Raw genomic sequence first — 20,140 nt, 5'->3', positions numbered from 1 at the left:
TCGATCCGATTCGATCGTTGATAATTACATCGATGTATCGATCTGGATCGATGTATCGTCCCACCCCTACAAGATAGTATCAAATAACATAGTATAGCATGTAATTTAGAAGAAGAAAATGAGGTCACAGTGTTCGGTATAGACATATGTACAATGTTCTGAGTTACCATATAATATACAATACTATGCAGTGTACTAATGTACAGTACTATATAGTGCAAAGCAGAAATGGGATGAGGTACAATTTAGGTACAATTTACAGTAAGGTGTACGAGTTGTAGTGCAATCCTTCATCAATAAATATAAAGTGTGGGGAGTGGGTGCTACAGTGTGTTTGTTTAAAGTGGGTGTGTGCTATAAAGTGTGTGGAGTGGGTGCTACAGTGTGTTTGTTTAAAGTGAGTGTGTGCGTGTGGATGTGTGTGCTATGTGCGTTTGGTGGTTGTTGTTGTGTAGTGTTCATTGTTCATTTAGCAGCCTGATGGCCTGGGGATAGAAGCTTCTTCTGAGTCTTTCTGTGCTCGCCTTGAGACTCCGGTATCGCTTGCCTGACCGCAGCAGTTCAAAGAGGCAGTTGTTCGGGTGACTGGAGTCTTTAATGATTCTCTTAGCCTTGCCCTTGCAACGCTTGTTGTAAATGTTCTGGAGGGTGGGGAGCCCCCCTCCCAATTGTGCGTTCGGCTGAACGTGTCACTCTTTGTAGTCTGCTTCGGTCTTGTGCAGTGCTATTCCCAAACCAGGAGGTGATGTTGCCGGTCAAGATGCTCTCTATTGTACATGAGTAGAAGTTCTTAAGGATCTTCTGACTGACTTGGAACTTCCTTAGGCGCCTGAGGAAGTAGAGGCGTTGTCGTGCCTTCTTCACAACACTGTCAATGTGTGTGGTCCATGTCAAGTCCTCGGATATGTAGGCTCCGAGGTACTTAAAGCTGTTGACTCTCTCAACCGGTGCCCCGTCGATGCTGAGGGGGCTGTAGTCCTTGACCCCCGACCTCCTGAAGTCCACAATCATCTCCTTTGTTTTGCTGACGTTCAGGGAGAGGCTGTTTTCCTGGCACCATCCCGCCAGGACCTTGACCTCTTCCAGGTAGGCCCTCTCGTCGTTGGCAGAGATCAGGCCCACCACCACTGTGTCGTCAACAAATTTGATGATTGTATTGCCAGTACAATCAGACAAAACAAGGCAGCAATGGTCCATTGGGAGGTTACTGGTAATGGGGAAATCCGGCGAGTACAGTGGTGGATAGCGCAGGTCCAATATGTGACAGATAAGTGTCCCAGATTTCATAAAAAGTGTCCAACTTGGAATGCAGCATGCACGATATACTCACAGGGAATGCATTCCATTATGATATTGTGCCATGACCTCTTTGATGGGACCTCATCCTTGATCCAAAACAATAGGATGTTCTTCCTAGCAGCAAATGTCAACAAATTGAACGGTCTCTTATGTTTGAAATTGGCAATATGAATATCTGGGAGGCCCAGTAAAAGGCAGAGGGGATCCAGCTCGATGGGGGTGTGAAATATGTCAGATAGTTCCTCTACGATGTCAAACCAATAGCTCTGAAGCTTTACACAGGTCCAAAAGCAGTGGACGTGGTTTCCAGTCTCTATCTTGCATTTAAAGCAAAGTGGGGATGTATTGGGATCCATTTTACTCTTAACACTTTAACTGCCAGAAGACGTGTTACAGCATCCTTCCCGGCCATGCTCAAGTTGCCGAAGGACGCTTTACAGCGTCTTTAATATCAATATTTCAAAAATCTGTGATCAGATTCATATTTCCCCTCCGCTGGCCTGAGATCCACCAGGAGGACCCACTGAGCTCTCTGGCGATTCAGGAGCGCCATCTGGTGGCCGATCGGCGCAATCGCCAAACAGGAAGTGCTGTGGAGGTTGTGCTGGTCGGCCATATTACTTCCGGGCACTCGGTTTGGCTCCCGGCACTCTGGCTCGTCACAATATATAGCGATCCATTGCCAATAACTCGATAAACAACATGATTTTGACGTATATACCATTATACAACCTGGAAATGGACCGGGTAAATCGACATCCCATAATGGTAAAAATGTCTACTCTACGCTGATCGTCCAACGGCGCGAGGAAGAAACGGTAAGATTCAGCGTTATTTTTGAACGTGTTCCATATAAACTGTTATGATGAACATATGACCCACACTAGATGAATGATATAACGCTGCCCACGGAATTATAAACGATCCCCCGCCCATCCGGTCATCATCAGATCATACGTAGATCATTCTAGAAGTACGTCCAATTGAAATTTTTTATATCGCCCCGATTGCCATCAAACTGTATTTCATCATCAATATAATGCATTTGGGGCTATAGATCACGTTCTGGAGAAAGCTGCAGAAAGAGATGAAAACATACTTATACATTAGACCATACTTTACTATGAATATGTGAATGAAAAAGTTTAACGTTGCTACACAATGAACAATACATATAGGACTTTGAATGGGCCCTAATAATGGCAATGTAGCAATAGAATTTAAAAAGTTATAGCCATGCAAAGAAGGGGTACTTCTCCATAGACAAATAGAGCTGGCAATCTATGGTATATCATGAATTTAACCCATGGCAATCAAAGTGTTAAGGGCGAGGGTAATATGAATGCGTCGGACTTGTTAATTGATAAATGCAGTTATTTATTATTAAAAATAGAATTAATAGGCCCTAATGATTTGGCATAAGATATTGATGGCAAGTTTGTTTGGCTATTGTGTCACAAAGTAAATTAACTGAATAAATTACCGCTGTGTCATCTATGTTTAATGTAGACCTTTTTTTATTTGTATGTCAGCTCTTTGAGTGCCAGAGTGGAGTGGACTCAACCTTGATGACTTGGACTCGGACTAGGGTAATGGGGACTCGACTCTGGCTCTTCATTGGTGACTCGGACATGGGCTCGGACTCGAACACTGGGGACTCGAGACTCGACTCGGACTTGAGATTTAGTGACTCGACTACAACACTGGAATGCGCTCTGAAGCTCTGAGGCTTACTGTGTTGTCGTCTTCATTTAGGTCAGATCACCTCTTCTTTGGCTGTGTTCACACCGCAAGCATTAGTCATGCTGCTGATGCCTCACCATGGCTCCTGCTGGGTCGCAGGCTGCCGCTGGGCCCTGCTCACACGCATTTAGAAATAAACGCTGCAGTGGCCCTGCTATGAAATTAGCGATTGATTTCAAATCAGCAATGCATGTGACAGACGAACAAAGGAACGAAGCAAACGCAGCAAAGGAAAACGCTTCACCTCCTGTGCCTCACTACAAAACCCCAACAGAGCTTCTTTATCAGCTTCTCATCCCCACACAGATCCGCTTCAAGGTCCTTGACCTGCATACCATGCAGCGAAGGGAACGGCTCCCTCCTGCCTCCGGTCAATGGTCTCTAACTACACACCCTCAAGGCCCCTACACTCTGCATCTTCTGGCCACCTCAGACCCACTCCTATCCAAGCTCCGGGGGGGGGGGGTCATCAAAGTGAAGCAGGCTATTCTCTGTCCTCGCTCCACAACAGTGGAACGAACTTCCCCACCACAGTCAGAACAGCTGAAACCTGGCCAATCTTCCGTGGTCGACTAAGGACACACCTATTCAATCAATTTCTGAAATTAATAAACAACCTTCGTTAACCTACAATTTGTAAGTCGCTTTGGATAAAAGCGTCAGCTAAATGACTAAATGTAAATGTAAATGTTATCAGTTGTCCGGCGATGACGCCTACAAGCAGTGGGAGCGACAGCTTTGAGCTTTCCCTTTGCAGAGGGCTGCCGGACTGTGATTAGGAATGCAAAAGGCCACTCAAACGATCTGTCTGTATCAAACACACCCGTGAGAGCTATTGTTAGCCAGCATTGCAGTTTAAATGTTAATATTCTGATAACGGCCAAACCACCCACCTGACTCCGTCTGGGCTTGTCGGGATGGAGCATCGCCGATACAAAGAGGACACTGTGAGAGAGAGCTACTGTCAGTGGCGGTTGGAATGCCCCACGGGCCCTGAGGCGAGATTGACAGCTCGGCCCCCCCCCCCCCCCCCCCCCCACACACACCGATACCGATATTTATTGTATTATTAAAAAAAAAAAATCAAAATCTATTTTTTTTTTCAACATGAAACAAAACATATCACAATACAATAATAATATGTCAAATGTATATACTCTCTTTTCTGGACTCTTTTCGTATCACAAACAGTACTGTATTTGCAAATCTGGTATGTCATGTATAGATGTAGGCACTACTGTCTATCTGTATGTCATGTATGTCATTATGTTATGATGAATTGAAAATGGGGGACCCTGATGTAAACAAGACGAAAGTCTTTCTCTGGTCTGCATCCCCTTAACAATTGTATGTATTGAGCTGTACTGTATTGTACCCATTCTGCAATCTGTTAAATAAAGTTCTCATTCATTCATTAATTTGCTGTCTCGTTATAACACAAACAGCTCACCATGAACCATGACATTACGTTAGTTAGCATCCAAGCTAGCGTGATAACGTTAGTAGTTAGAAACGGCTAGGCTGCCTGCTTACCTGCAATAACGTTGTCATCGTCCTGGACAGATAGACTTGTTAAATCATAATATCCACACTTTGTGCTGGTCCTCACTCAGTAAATGTCCCGCCGGCAGCTGGTTTTGGATTAGCTTAGCCTTTAGCTGCTCGGCGTCGTCGGATTTTAATACACCATCGTAGCGGTGGTGATGTTTCAGGTGACTTATTATGTTGGATGTGTTATAGCTTGTTGCCCCTTTCCCTCCTCGTGGAACTTCTGCATTGCATTTATTACAAATAGCAAGCGATCTTTTTCATCTGAAACTATTCCTCCTAGTACCGACGCCATCTTTGTTGTTTATGTCCGCGGACTCCGCGCTGCTCCAATAAACTTACGTGGCTACGTCACAGTCCTCCAGTAACAAGTCTTCTTCTTCTTCTAATGTTTATTTACGTGTTGGTGCATTACCGCCACCTACTGAAATTGATTTTGGAGCTAGATGGATTATGCACATGACAATCCCTATTCTACACTACTCTATCCTTTCAGTCCCGGGCCCCCCCCCCCCCGCGGGCCCTGAGGCGACTGCCTCGGCTGCCTCGCCTATATCGCCGCGGCTGGCTACTGTACATCCAGCCTTATCATGCTTAACCCTTTCACTACCACAGAAGGTTAACCCTTTCACTACCACACTACAGAAGGTTAACCCTTTCACTACCACACTACAGAAGGTTAGGGCTGGGCGATATGGCCTAAATATGATATCACGATATTTTCTGACCTTTCGGCGATACACGATACACATCACGATGTTTTTCTTTTTTTCCCCAAACAATTCATTATGAGGCTTACCAAGACAGTATTCGAGTTTGCAAGCTAACATTAAAGACAAAATAAAATACCCATGCATTTAGCATTTTTATATTATATATTAGATTTAGATTATTAGATTATATATTGCATATATTTAGCAATGAGATATTATATGATTTAGATATGAAATATGATGAATTGAAAATGGGGTCCCTGATGTAAACAAGACGAAAGTATTTCTCTGGTCTGCATCCCCTTAACAATTGTATGTATTGAGCTGTACTGTACCCATTCTGCAATATGTTAATAACGTTTTAAATCAATCAATAGCATTTTAGCATTTTTATGAAACTACTTATGAAACTACTGTATATTTATATGTCTCTAAATGTTTTGATGAATTGAAAATGGAGGACCCTTATGTAAAAAAGCCGAAAGTCTTTTTCTGGTCTTCATCCTCCAGTCCACTGTTGTTGTATTGAGCTGTACTGTATTGTACCCATTCTGCAATCTGTTAAATAAAGTTCTCATTCATTCATTAATTTGCTGTCTCGTTATAACACAAACAGCTCACCATGAACCATGACATTACGTTAGTTAGCATCCAAGCTAGCGTGATAACGTTAGTAGTTAGAAACGGCTAGGCTGCCTGCTTACCTGCAATAACGTTGTCATCGTCCTGGACAGATAGACTTGTTAAATCATAATATCCACACTTTGTGCTGGTCCTCACTCAGTAAATGTCCCGCCGGCAGCTGGTTTTGGATTAGCTTAGCCTTTAGCTGCTCGGCGTCGTCGGATTTTAATACACCATCGTAGCGGTGGTGATGTTTCAGGTGACTTATTATGTTGGATGTGTTATAGCTTGTTGCCCCTTTCCCTCCTCGTGGAACTTCTGCATTGCATTTATTACAAATAGCAAGCGATCTTTTTCATCTGAAACTATTCCTCCTAGTACCGACGCCATCTTTGTTGTTTATGTCCGCGGACTCCGCGCTGCTCCAATAAACTTACGTGGCTACGTCACAGTCCTCCAGTAACAAGTCTTCTTCTTCTTCTAATGTTTATTGGCGGTTGGCACTAACGTGTTGGTGCATTACCGCCACCTACTGAAATTGATTTTGGAGCTAGATGGATTATGCACATGACAATCCCTATTCTACACTACTCTATCCTTTCAGTCCCGGGCCCCCCCCCCCCCGCGGGCCCTGAGGCGACTGCCTCGGCTGCCTCGCCTATATCGCCGCGGCTGGCTACTGTACATCCAGCCTTATCATGCTTAACCCTTTCACTACCACAGAAGGTTAACCCTTTCACTACCACACTACAGAAGGTTAACCCTTTCACTACCACACTACAGAAGGTTAGGGCTGGGCGATATGGCCTAAATATGATATCACGATATTTTCTGACCTTTCGGCGATACACGATACACATCACGATGTTTTTCTTTTTTTCCCCAAACAATTCATTATGAGGCTTACCAAGACAGTATTTGAGTTTGCAAGCTAACATTAAAGACAAAATAAAATACCCATGCATTTAGCATTTTTATATTATATATTAGATTTAGATTATTAGATTATATATTGCATATATTTAGCAATGAGATATTATATGATTTAGATATGAAATATGATGAATTGAAAATGGGGTCCCTGATGTAAACAAGACGAAAGTATTTCTCTGGTCTGCATCCCCTTAACAATTGTATGTATTGAGCTGTACTGTACCCATTCTGCAATATGTTAATAACGTTTTAAATCAATCAATAGCATTTTAGCATTTTTATGAAACTACTGTATATTTATATGTCTCTAAATGTTTTGATGAATTGAAAATGGAGGACCCTTATGTAAAAAAGCCGAAAGTCTTTTTCTGGTCTTCATCCTCCAGTCCACTGTTGTTGTATTGAGCTGTACTGTATTGTACCCATTCTGCAATCTGTTAATAAAGTTTTCATTCATTCATACGGCAAACAGAATAATTTTGATTGACAGTCGAGTCTGCCAATTACGTCACACCGCTTGCACCCGCCCTGCTGTTCTTAGCACCAATCGGCAAGCGCGTATCCGTTTTTTACTTCCAGAATGTCCTCCATTGATTTTGACGAGAGCTCATAACAAAGCTACTAACTAACGTTAGCTCCCCGCGGCCGACGAGTAGATTACCAGCGCTCCGCAGCATGACTAAACGAGGCATAATGATTTTACTGCAACGAATGTTATAATAAAAGCCTTTCCATACATCTGTCTGATTGAAAACTTTATTAACAGACCGCAGAATGGGCACAAAAAAGTGTATCGTTAATGAACTGTACCCGATATTTATATAATATCGTCATATCGCCCAGCCCTGTCCCGTTCACTATTACACTACAGAAGGTTCACATGCTTTCGAGCAACACTGTACTTATTGTACTTATTGTACGCCGCCCTATTCTTATGTCTCCACTTTCTACATTGCACTACTTTTATACCCGTTCTTATGTCTGCACTTTATGCATTGTTTTTATTCTGTTAACTGTATGCAAATTGTATGCTTATGTTCATTTTATGCTATTTGAGCACTTTGAGCTGCAATCCATGTATGAATGGTGCTATATAAATAGTTATTATTATTATTATTATTATTATTATTATTATTATTATTATTATTATTATTATTATTATTATTATTATTAAGCCGAGTCTAATGAATCATCTGCTAAACCCCTTGACCCTAGTCTTTCAGTAAGTTATTTATGATTTCAGGTTTTGTTGAGTTACTTACATCATTGCTGAAAGAATACTCGATTTGCCCACCGGCACTTTGGCAACCCCTAGTGGCTTGGGTGTGCATATTTTGTAATACACTATATATATCGAATTGAAGGCTTATTTGTTGCCTGTCGATAGCGACAAAATCCGACAAAATCCGTTCAGCGGTTCTCGAGTTACATGCCGGTATTTGAGGCTTGTGCAAAGTACACGGTATTGCACAAAATACCACTCCCGACTCTTGGGGCTCTAGTTCCGTCAATCTAGATCCGATCGTGATTGTGGAGGGTTGTAGCCAATGAGTGTGGCTTTCCAATGATACCGCACCTGGGGATGTATGAATCAGGGATCTAGTGAATAACTAACAAGCGAAAATAGGAAGAGAAAAACAGCCGAATGAATTTAAGTCATGAGAAAACTCAGTTTTTCTTTTGTACACAGTTTACCAAAATCACTCCTAATCACTCATTTCTGAATGGATCTTTATGAAATCTGGACATAAGGCTTCAGGCTATGGGTCCGTATGGATTTGTAAGCCATACCACCTTCTGGGGAAATACTACCTCTGGACTACTAACTACTACAGAAAAACTTGAGTAACAAGTTTTTCTACAACTCAAGTTCAGACCTATGTTACTCTATTACGTTAGCACTAAAATTGAATTTTCTTTCTGGAATCAGAAACTTCAGAATGTCATCTTTCAAAAGAGACAAGGCTCATGCATGTGCTATAAGTATAAAGTATGTTGTTTTGGTTTGCAAAAAAAGTATGCAGTCCTCAAAAACTAAAACTAAAATGGCCAGGGAGACTCATTGCAGGTTAAGTGGTTAATTACTGCATGCCAGTAAAATAAAAGTAATAATACACATTATTCACCTAAGAAGTGACAGAAGAAGTTACTTCCGAAAGCTCGGTCAGAGCTCAGGGTCATTCAAACCTGGCACAGTTCTGGGGGTTCAGTGCCTTGCCAAAGGCAACTTTGGCAGAGATGGTGAGCAAACATAATACCAGCCATAAGCTGTCAGCGGGGACCGAACCAGCAACCTTTAATTCAGTGGCCCACCTCTCTCGGCCACCCTGCTGCCAACCCACACATCTAGCACTTCAGAATGGTATCCCAAGGTTTTGATATCACAATACTGCAATGGAATATTGTATATTGGGGTACAGTATGCAGAAGGAACACATGGAGAACAGGGCTGGGAGGTACAGTATGCAGAAGGAACACATGGAGAACAGGGCTGGGAGGTACAGTATGCAGAAGGAACACATGGAGAACAGGGCTGGGAGGTACAGTAATGCAGAAGGAACACATGGAGAACAGGGCTGGGAGGTACAGTATGCAGAAGGAACACATGGAGAACAGGGCTGGGAGGTACAGTATGCAGAAGGAACACATGGAGAACAGGGCTGGGAGGTACAGTATGCAGAAGGAACACATGGAGAACAGGGCTGGGAGGTACAGTAATGCAGAAGGAACACATGGAGAACAGGGCTGGGAGGTACAGTATGCAGAAGGAACACATGGAGAACAGGGCTGGGAGGTACAGTATGCAGAAGGAACACATGGAGAACAGGGCTGGGAGGTACAGTAAGCAGAAGGAACACATGGAGAACAGGGCTGCATATTCATGCAGAATATGAAAGAATACCGTCATGGTTCCATGCAAAGGTATGGATTTTTACTATAATGTCATCCACAATATTTACATTTTTAATATATATACTGTATATTTTGAAGTTAATAAGAAAGTATTTCCTTGCATTAGTATTATAATTATTTAAAGAAAATTGATTTTTTTATTTATTAAATAGCACCATGACAAAATATTGTCATGTGATATTTTGGCCCTATCACCCAGCCCTAGTTGAAGACTATAGTCAGTGTTGGGGAATAGCTTCACTACATGTAAATGGTAAATGGCTGCATTTATATAACAGCTTTTATCCAAAGTGCTTTACAATTTGTTGTTCCTCACATTTCACCCATTCACTCAAGTTTCAAGTTTCAAGTTTCTTTAAGTTTCACACATGCACACACCGACGGCAGAGGCAACCATGCAAGGTGCCAACCTGCTCATCAGGAGCAATTAGGGCTTAAGTGTCTTGCTCAAGGACACTTCGACTTGCTGCCCGGGAGGAGTGGGAATCGAACCGGGAACCTCCGGATTACCAGACGACTGCTCTACCTCCTGAACCACTGTCGCCCCCCACTCAAATAAAGGCACCAGAGCTCTGAGAGACTGCTCACGTATGTATTTGTCACATCAAATAAAGGCACCAGAGCTCTGAGAGACTGCTCACGTGAATGTGAATAATTTTCAACCAAGCTGACAGGACCTTCTTTAGACCAGTGATCAAGTTGTTAAATGGTCTAAAAAAAGTGAACGTCCAAGTTCATAATGAGCTTTTGCAATAAACTCAATTGAGAGGTAGGTTATGAAGTCATGTAAAAAAATTCAAATAAAAATACAAAGAAATAATAATAAACACTAACCTTCTTACTCTCCTATACTACCATGCACTCCTCCTACTATACTAATTAATTATGTCTCTACTACTATGCACTCAACACTGCAGCCCCCAAGTTTAAGCACTGTTTGATCATCATTGTTACTCAGCTGTAAGAGTTGTATCCTTCCTGCTGACTTGTCGTACAGAACTTGTCACTAGTCACTTTGGATAAAAGCTAAATGACAAAATGTAAAAATTTAAAATGTCATGTTTTGCATTATAATTTGTAATACTTTTGTATTGCTTTATATGTGGATGGGATCTTTTTTTGTTGTAGTTTGAACAACTTTTTCTAAGTAACTTTAATTAACCAAACTATATTTTGCTGTTAGTTCAACTTATTCTAGTGTGAAGTAATTGCCAGCTTGCAAAACTACATGTATGCTTTCACAAACTGCCTGAGGATTATAAAACAAAGGGTTGTAATATGTATAGCCTAGATATTGAAGTTCAACTTGTACTGCCCTGTGTGGTCTGTATGCTGATTTGTGTAAAGGCATCCTTTCTCGGAAACATGAGCATGTAGCCTTGGATCTAACGGAGGAGATGTTTTTTTATTGAACCGACAGCGTGGCGCGCGTGTGTGTGTGTGTGTGTGTGTGTGATTTAGAATCCCTGAACAGGCACAAGCCTTTCTCATTTGTGAGCACAGCATGAGATCTCCAATTAGACCACAGTTTCTGAAATCCATTTCCCAGAGAGCAATGTTCTTGGTTGCAGATAGTAACTCGATACATATTTATGATGAGGCTGTTTTGGACTTCCAAAGTGTCTCTATGTGGTGAGGATGGTGATGACGACGCACAGCCTACTGCCCTACTGGGCTCGATCTCTGCAGCCCATGTCGCATTTATAGACTTTCATCTGAGAGAGAGAGAGAGAGAGAGAGAGAGAGAGAGAGAGAGAGAGAGAGAGAGAGAGAGAGAGAGAGAGAGAGAGAGAGAGAGAGAGAGAGAGAGAGAGAGGGGGAGAGGGGGAGAGGGGGAGAGAGAGAGAGAGGGGGAGAGAGAGACAGAGACAGAGAGAGAGGAGGGAGAGAGAGGGGGAGAGAGAGAGAGACAGAGAGAGACAGAGAGGGAGAGAGAGGGGGAGAGAGAGAGAGACAGAGAAAGAGACAGAGAAAGAGACAGAGAGAGAGACAGAGAGAGAGACAGAGACAGAGAGAGACAGTGACAGAGAGAGACAGACAGAGAAAGAGACAGAGAGAGAGAGGACAGAGAGAGAGACAGACAGAGAAAGAGACAGAGAGCGAGAGAGAGCGAGACAGCGACAGGGAGATAGAGGTGAATAAATATTTTAACCCGTACGTAGTTCATACCGTTTGTCTGAATAGTTATGTAGATTCCACAGAGACTGCTTGGAGAAACTGTCACTTTAGACCCATGAGCGCCGTATAGCCCACAAGAAGAAAATAATTACAGCCGCCAGACTGTCGGAGACACTAATGTCAAATCAAATTTGCGGTAAGCAAATGACTCGGTCCGCTGAGAACTCAGTCTTTCGCTGCCCGACTGAGACGTGTCTGAGCTGTGTGTGTCCATGTTATTTAGATACACTTAAGTTACATTTGCATCCTGTGTAAATGGTCAAAGTCTTAGTCAACATTGCTGGTAGGTATGCCTACTTTTTGACACAATTCAAGGTAGGCCTATTTAACAACGCAGAATAAACTAATTAGATTGTGTGTGCGTGTGCGTGTGTGTGCGTGTGTGTGTGTGTGTTGCAGTTGTCGGTATCTGGTAATGTTAGGTTTCAAGAAAGTTTGAGCAGTTCCAGAGAGAATAAACACAACATTTCATGCCATTAGTCCGAGCTTTCCAGTAGAGTAGTAGACCATGTAGGCTATTATTGACTTAAGTGTCTGGACTTTTCATGCGTGCGTGCGCGAGCACACATGCATGCACACACACATGCACACACACACTGCAGTCGATGTAAAAATAAATAATAATAAAAATACAAATAAAGTGCAGTTTATTCCTAATTGGATTACATCACTGTATGCTATAGGTGTAGCCGGTGTGATCTTACTGCGTTGTGTTTGTTTCGATTCGACCCCTGTTAAGGGATTGCCCTGAGTGGGAGTTGAACCCCGGTCTACCGCACCGGGGGCGACATTAACTCACCCCTTGCTACTTGGTCTGGATGCCTCTGGGGAGTGAGTTTACTTGCAGTACCGCTTAACGTCCACGTCACTACTTGTACCCGTGACTGTGGATAGACTGCGGTACCTCCGTTACACTCACCCCCCTAAACTCACTCCACCCAGGGCATCCGGGTCACGGCACCACGTGTAGCCGGTGTGATCTTATGGCGTTGTGTTTGTTTCGATTCGACCCCTGTTAAGGGATTGCCCTGAGTGGGAGTTGAACCCCGGTCTCCCGCACCGGGGGCGACATCACAGACCACTGTACCAAGAGGTGAACTCACCCCTTGCTACTTGGTCTGGAGAGTAGGGTATATCTGCAGAGCCACAGAGCCCAACGTCTGGGCGGGGCTTCGTGGCGTGGACGGGCTTGAGGCGGGGCTTCGTGGCGTGGACAAGTCTTGTGGCATGGACAAGTCTTTGCACTACTGCGCATGCGGATGAGGGGGGGGGGGGGGCAGAGACTCAAACGCATCAGCGACCCAACTAACTGCGTGTCTGTCTGCATGCCGAATAAAGACTTCTCCAAGTCCAGTTATTATACTGATATCGAATCATTAATTCTGCCCCCTCCCTCCCTCAGGCGTGTTGCACAGGGCATAGATCCTAGACCCTGGACTGAGACGACGGCCTATGATTTGCAGGTGAAAAGCTAATAGTCATTACTATTATCCCCCATGATTTCTGCCATCATTGTTATGTTGTAAGATAACATATGTATAAAGCCCACATTTTCTTTTCTTCATGGGCATTAATAACTTTTATTTCATTTCTAGCACATGTTCATTCCACGACAAACAAATGGAATTGACTGTGGGATTTTTATGCTTATGGTAAGATTGTTTCATATTGGTATACATTGGTTTTACCCTTGAATATATATATATATTAAGTCTTCTATTGAAGACGCAGAACATTACATACAACTGCTGCTGGATGCACCACGTTTTAGTGGAGTTAGGAAATTAAAAGCTCTCTTCCCCCATAGACAGTCTCCTCCCCACCGCATGTATATATTCTCTCCCCACTGTATGTATATTTCTCTCCCACCCACCCCCTCCAAATGTACAGTCTCCTCACTAGGGGTGGACGGTATAAACGGTATACGGTATAAACGGTATGAATTTGCTCTACGGTATGGATTTTGACTATACCGTCTAAACCGGTAGTGCAGCTCTAAAATACCAATGACGTCATGTAACCACAGCGCGACTATTTCACTCGCATTTGCCCCTAAAAATAGATAGAATTAGTCATAGATAATAGATATGTGCGAACTGGAAAAAGTTATTTAGGAGGCTTCGCGCAGTGGGCGTGCCAGCCCCTACCGCACGCATGTAAACACGGATCTAGTAGTCTAGTGGGACGGGACACGGGAGCTCAGCTGTCGGCGGCGTCTCCCTGAGCTAATGTTAGCTTAGCTACCGTTACAAAATGACCCAGTCAACTATTCACTTTTAGTTTAATACATGATGAGGCATTGTCTAACCGAACGGTATCTAGTCGGCCAGCTACCGATAGCTCCTGACATCAACAAACGCTCCACAAAGTCTAGTAGAGAGAGACGTGTGTGTGCTACCTGTTAGCCGTTAGCTCACGTTAACGCGAGTTAGTTCACCGTTCAAAACGAAATGTCCCATTGAACTAAATAATTCACTGAGGCGTTGTATTAACGTTATATATCCGGCTTAGCCGGATAGCTCCTGATATCAATGTCTTATAACACTGATTCGATGCGTATTCGAGCTGAGGGCTTGCTAACGTTATTCCAATATAATAGGGTCCAGGTGCAGCGCCGGAGAATCCTGGCCGTAGCTCTGCTCGAGGCTACTGAGTATAGGTCCAGGTGCAGCTCCGGGGAAACCTGGCCGTAGCTGGAGGCTACTAGAGTACACACAGACAGTGGAGCTTGTTGCGTGGTGGCGATGTCTCGCAGATAATACAAGTACAAGTCTAATTATATAATATATATATTTTATAAAAAAAAAAAAAAAATTATATAAAATAAAAAAAATTTTTTATCAAAAACGATTATACCGTGATATATACCGTTACCGTCTATGCTTCAAATTATACCGTGATATAAATTTTAGACCATACCGTCCACCCCTACTCCTCACCACCGTATGTATATTTCTCTCCCACCCACCCCCTCCTAATGTACAGTCCCCTCCCCATCATATGTGTATATACTCTGTCAGGATCTATGGGTAACAGTACTGTATATTTGAATACCGTATATGTCATGTATCGGTACTAAATACCTGTATGTCCCTATGTCGATATGAATTTAAAATGGGGGACCCTGATGTAAACAAGACAAACATCTTTCTCTGGTCTGCAGCCCCTTAACAATTGTGTGTATTGAGCCGTACTGTATTGTACCCATTCTGCAATATGTTAAAATAAAGTTTTCATTCACACTCAAATCTGTGTTCATTTTTTATTTTGCATACTAATGTTCTGTGTCTTGAGTCGTACTTGTATTGAAAAACTGATTTTATATGTCTGAGGAGAAGACTGGTACTCATCATCTTCGTCTCCACAAAGTACTGGGGGGTCTACTGTATGCGAGACATATTTCCTTTAGAGTGAAAGAAAAATGACATGTGAACAAGTATGTTGTGTGCCAGGTTAATGTGCACAGTCCCCCCCACCCATTGATTGATTGATTGATTGAAAACTTTATTAACAGATTGCAGAATGGGTACAGTACAGTACGCGTGAATATTTTAGGCAACCAACTTGTGTTTAGCGTTTCTCTGATTGGCCAATACGCCCATGTGACCACGGCAGCGCGAGAGAGCTGCAGCGCGGAAATAGGCTGTCTATTGCCATTCTCTAAGACAAACTCTAACCTTAACCAGCTCCTTAACAGCGCCTAAACTTAACCCTTCTAACCTTAAGCAACTCCGAAACAATGCCTAACCTTAACCAACTCCGAAACAATGCCTAAACTTAACCGGCGAAAGAATGCACGTTAAAAAATATTGCCATTCTCTAAGACAAACTCTAACCTTAACCAGCTCCTTAACAGCGCCTAAACTTAACACTTCTAACCTTAAGCAACTCCGAAACAATGCCTAACCTTAACCAACTCCGAAACAATGCTTAAAGTTATGCCTAAACTTAACGGCGAAAGAATGCGAATGCACGTTAAAAAAAAAACGGGCCGTAGGATCCACAGCAATGCAGCGCTGCCAATTGAGCTAGTTCTGGATAGTAAAAAGGGGGGATTACTGCTACATAATGCTGCCGCGACGGAGCTCCGCGGCAGAGCTCTGCTGCTGCCGCGTCGCCGCGGGGGCGTGGCTAGACGCAAGTTGGGCGTGGTTAGACACAAGTTGGTTGCCTTTAATATTTAGGTGTACAGCACAGCTCAATACATACAATTGTTAAGGGGATGCAGACCAGAGAAAGACTTTCGTCTTGTTTACATCAGGGTCCCCCATTTTCAATTCATCGTAACATATATGACATACATGACATACAGATAGACAGTACTGCTACATCTATACATTTATGACATACCAGATTTGCAAATACAGTACTGTTTGTGATACAAAAAGAGTCCAGAAAAAAGAGTATATACATTTGACTTAGAAACTGTACATTGGATTGGGTAGGTGGGGGGGGGGGGGGTTGGGTAGGAGGGGTGGGTGGGGGACACTGTACAACTGTACAAACAAAACTGTACATTGGAATATTGATAAGACCATTTGGTAATTTACTGTACATTGGAGGGGGTTGTGTTAGGACATTTACAGGGGCCAGTTTCGAATTGCAGTCTCCCGTAGGTGTTTTTTGAGTGTTTTTGAAAGTGGGTAGTGATTCACATTCCTTTACAGCTTTGGGTAGGGCGTTCCACATTGATGTGGCATAATTGCGAAACGTGTTTAGTCCCTTGTTTGAGCCGAATCTGGGTTTAACATGATTTGTGGAGCTCCCTCTGGTGTTGTGATCGTGGTATTCACTGACCTTTGGGAAGTATTTTGACATGTACATGGGTACCTTGGTCGTGTAGTGTATCTTGTAGACCAGGCCCATTGCAAGTTGCTGTACTCTGTCGTCTACTCTAAGCCATCCTAGGTTGTCAAAGTGGGCAGGGGTGAGGTGGGTTCTAGGAGTAAGGTCAAGCAGTAGTCTGACCAGTTTGTTTTGAGATGTTTGTAATTTTGTTTTTAGCGCCTTTGAGGTGCTTTGGTACCATGAGGTGCAAGCATAGTCGTAGTACCCTTGAATGAGTGCTCCTGCCAGAGTCTTCAGGGTATTCTTGTTTACCAGTGAGGAGATCCGGTACAAGAATCGAGTTCGTTGGTTGACTTTTTTTATTACATTGGATGCCATTTTGTCACAGGAAAGATTTGCCTCTAGGATGGAACCCAGATAGGTAATATCTTCTTTCCTTGTGACAATATTGTCACCCACTGTAACTGAGAAGCCGTCGGTCTTGCTGAGTTTGTTATTTGAACCGAAGAGTATGGACTCTGTTTTGCCCATGTGTAATGATAGTTTGTTATCAGCGAGCCATATGCAGATTTTGCCTAGTTCTGAGCTGAGGGTTTTTTCAACCTGTAACTTGTTCTTGTCAGAGACCAGCAGGGCTGAGTCGTCCGCAAACAGGAACAAGTTGCAGTCACAAGCTGACGACATGTCATTTGCATAAATTAGGAACAGTAGCGGACCTAGTATGCTTCCTTGTGGAACACCACAGCTTACTGTGAGGGGGGGGGGGGGATAGGGTACTGTTTACCTCCACCATCTGCTCTCTCCCCTCCAGGTAGGATTGCATCCAGCTCACTGATAGACTATTAAAACCAATTGCTTTTAGCTTGTCAATCAGAATGGTGTGATTGACAGTGTCGAAGGCCTTTTGTAGGTCCAGCATGACCATGCCGCAGTATTTGCCCGCGTCCACCTCTTGTTTGATGTGGTCGTTTAAATAGAGAAGGCATGTGTAGTTTTCCCCACCTACCCAACCTCTTCCAATGTACAGTTTATTCCCCCTCAAATGTATATACTCTATTATTACTATTAGGGATGCACCGAATGGGAAATTCTTGGCCGAAACCGATACCGAAAATAGAAAACAGTTGGCCGAAAGCCGAAAGGCCGAAAATGATTCATAGAATAGAATATTTTTTTTACCAATGTTGTGGAACATTATGATTATGGAAAAATATATGATTATGGCAAAACTTAACTTAAATAATAAATAATCACTATTATGGGTCCATAAAACATTTATTCAGCACTTCTGAATGCATACAGTACATTAATTCTATCTTTTCTCTGGCTGCGCAGCGGACATCTGTGCTCTACTGAGCGCACCTTTCTAGTCCCCAGCTGAATGTGCTCGCTTGACTCGGCACAGTAGACGCGCAACAGACAGACAGCGTCAATGTGAGAAACACAATCCCCCCCTCTCGCTCTGAATAATATGCATATTAGATCACTCAGTGCTTAACCGCGGCATATAGTAAATAAGGATATAAAGCATGTTAAAGACGCATTTATTGGACGCGTTGCGCGCAGAGTTTACATAGAAACAGCGCGACTCCCGACAGCGTGACATCATCACAACAACACGCAAGGTTGTTAGGTTGTTTCTGTTTCTGTGATATATTTTCGGTGAAAAAACTCTTTCGGCCAAAAGCCGAAAGGCAATTTTTTGCCATTTTCGGCCGAAAACTTTCGGTGCCGAAATTTCGGTGCATCCCTAATTACTATATATACTCTACTATTTTTGTATCACAAACAGTGCTGTATATTTGTAGATCTGTGTAAACAAGACGAAAGTTGTGTATGTCGTAAAGAGAGAGAGAGAGCGAGCTAGAGCGAGAGAGAGAGAGCTAGAGCGAGCCCCCCCCCCCCCCCCTCATCCGCATGCGCAGTAGTGCAAAGACTTGTCCATGCCACAAGACTTGTCCACGCCACGAAGCCCCGCCTCAAGCCCGTCCACGCCGAAGCCCCGCCCAGACGTTGGGCTCTGTGGCTCTGCAGATATGCTATTGGGTCTACTCTGGATGCCTCTGGGGAGTGAGTTTACTTGCAGTACCTCTTAACGTCCACAGCCACGTCACTACTTGTACCCGTGACTGTGGATAGACTGCGGTACCTCCGTTACATAGGCCTGAACAGCCACAGGACCATTATGCCTGGCATTACACTGAAGTTATTTCCAACCACGGGCGCATTGATCTGAGCCAACCTCTAGACTATATTAATGTGTCAAATAGCCTCACCTTTCTTCCGGTGCCATATTTCGCAGTTGACCACCGAGCCCGGTTCTCCCCGCCGGAGACCGCAGCATCCTCCTCGTCTCCTAGCAGCCCGGTGGAGGCTGAATCCGAGTCTTCCCCCTCCTCCAAATCCTCTCTCTCCTCAACATCCATTGTCTTGAGCCGCTTGGACGCTCTCTCGTATTCCCCTTCCTCGTATTCCTCGACCAGAGACATGACAACTGCTCTCGCGATCAAAAAAGCGTATCGCCGCAAGAAAAAACAACCAAATAACCTACAAGGGTCCGTGAAGTTTACAGTACACGGGGACGTGCACTCGTCGTGCAGCGAGCTACTGTAACTACCGCCCTGACAGCTGTGCACGACGGCTTGGCTGTAGAATGAATGTCAGTATGTCACCCACCGATACGCCCCCTTGTGCACGCTGCACCCCCCCCCCTCTCTCTCTCTTGATTGATTGAAAACTTTATTAACAGATTGCAGATGGGTACAGTACAGCTCAATACATACAATTGTTAAGGGGATGCAGACCAGAGAAAGACTTTCATCTTGTTTACATCAGGGTCCCCCATTTTCAATTCATCATAAGACATACACGACATACAGATAGACAGTACTGCTACATCTATATATTTATGACATACCAGATTTGCAAATTTATAGTAGGCCTACTGTTTGTGATACAAAAAGAGTCCGGAAAAGAGAGTATATATTTGACGTAGAAACTGTAGATTGGAGGAGCTTGGGTAGGTGGGGTGGGGTGGTTGGGTGGGGGGACTGTACATTGGAGGTGGTTGGGTGGGTGGGGTGGGGTGGGGGGTTGGGTAGGAGGGGTGGGTGGGGGACACTGTACAACTGTACAAGCAAAACTGTACATTGGAATATTGACGAAACCATACTTGGTCATTTACTGTACATTGGAGGGGGTTGGGTTAGGACATTTACAGGGGCCAGTTTCGACTTGCAGTCTCCCGTAGGTGTTCTTTGAGTGATTTTGAAAGTGGGTAATGATTCACATTCCTTTGCAGCTTTGGGTAGGGCGTTTCACATTGATGTGGCATAATTGCGAAACGTGTTTAGTCCCTTGTTTGAGCATGACATTAACATGATTTGTGGAGCTCCCTCTGG

General features: G+C 43.6%; 1 protein-coding gene across 1 annotated transcript in view; it reads right to left on the bottom strand.

Moving 5' to 3' along the window:
• Positions 1–19,328, bottom strand: part of hnrnpll (heterogeneous nuclear ribonucleoprotein L like) — a 325,690-nt gene extending 306,362 nt beyond the window's left edge. Inside the window, exon 1 of the mRNA XM_084317964.1 lies at positions 19,016–19,328. Within this exon, the coding sequence (XP_084174090.1) occupies positions 19,016–19,228 (213 nt within the window). The 5' untranslated portion in view covers positions 19,229–19,328. The remainder of the gene's footprint in view (positions 1–19,015) is intronic.
• Between the last annotated feature and the right edge of the window lie 812 nt (positions 19,329–20,140).

The sequence above is a fragment of the Notolepis coatsorum genome, assembly GCF_963971535.1.
Source record: "Notolepis coatsorum genome assembly, chromosome: 7".
Taxonomy (NCBI): domain Eukaryota; kingdom Metazoa; phylum Chordata; class Actinopteri; order Aulopiformes; family Paralepididae; genus Notolepis; species Notolepis coatsorum.
This window is presented reverse-complemented; position numbering and strand designations above follow the sequence as displayed.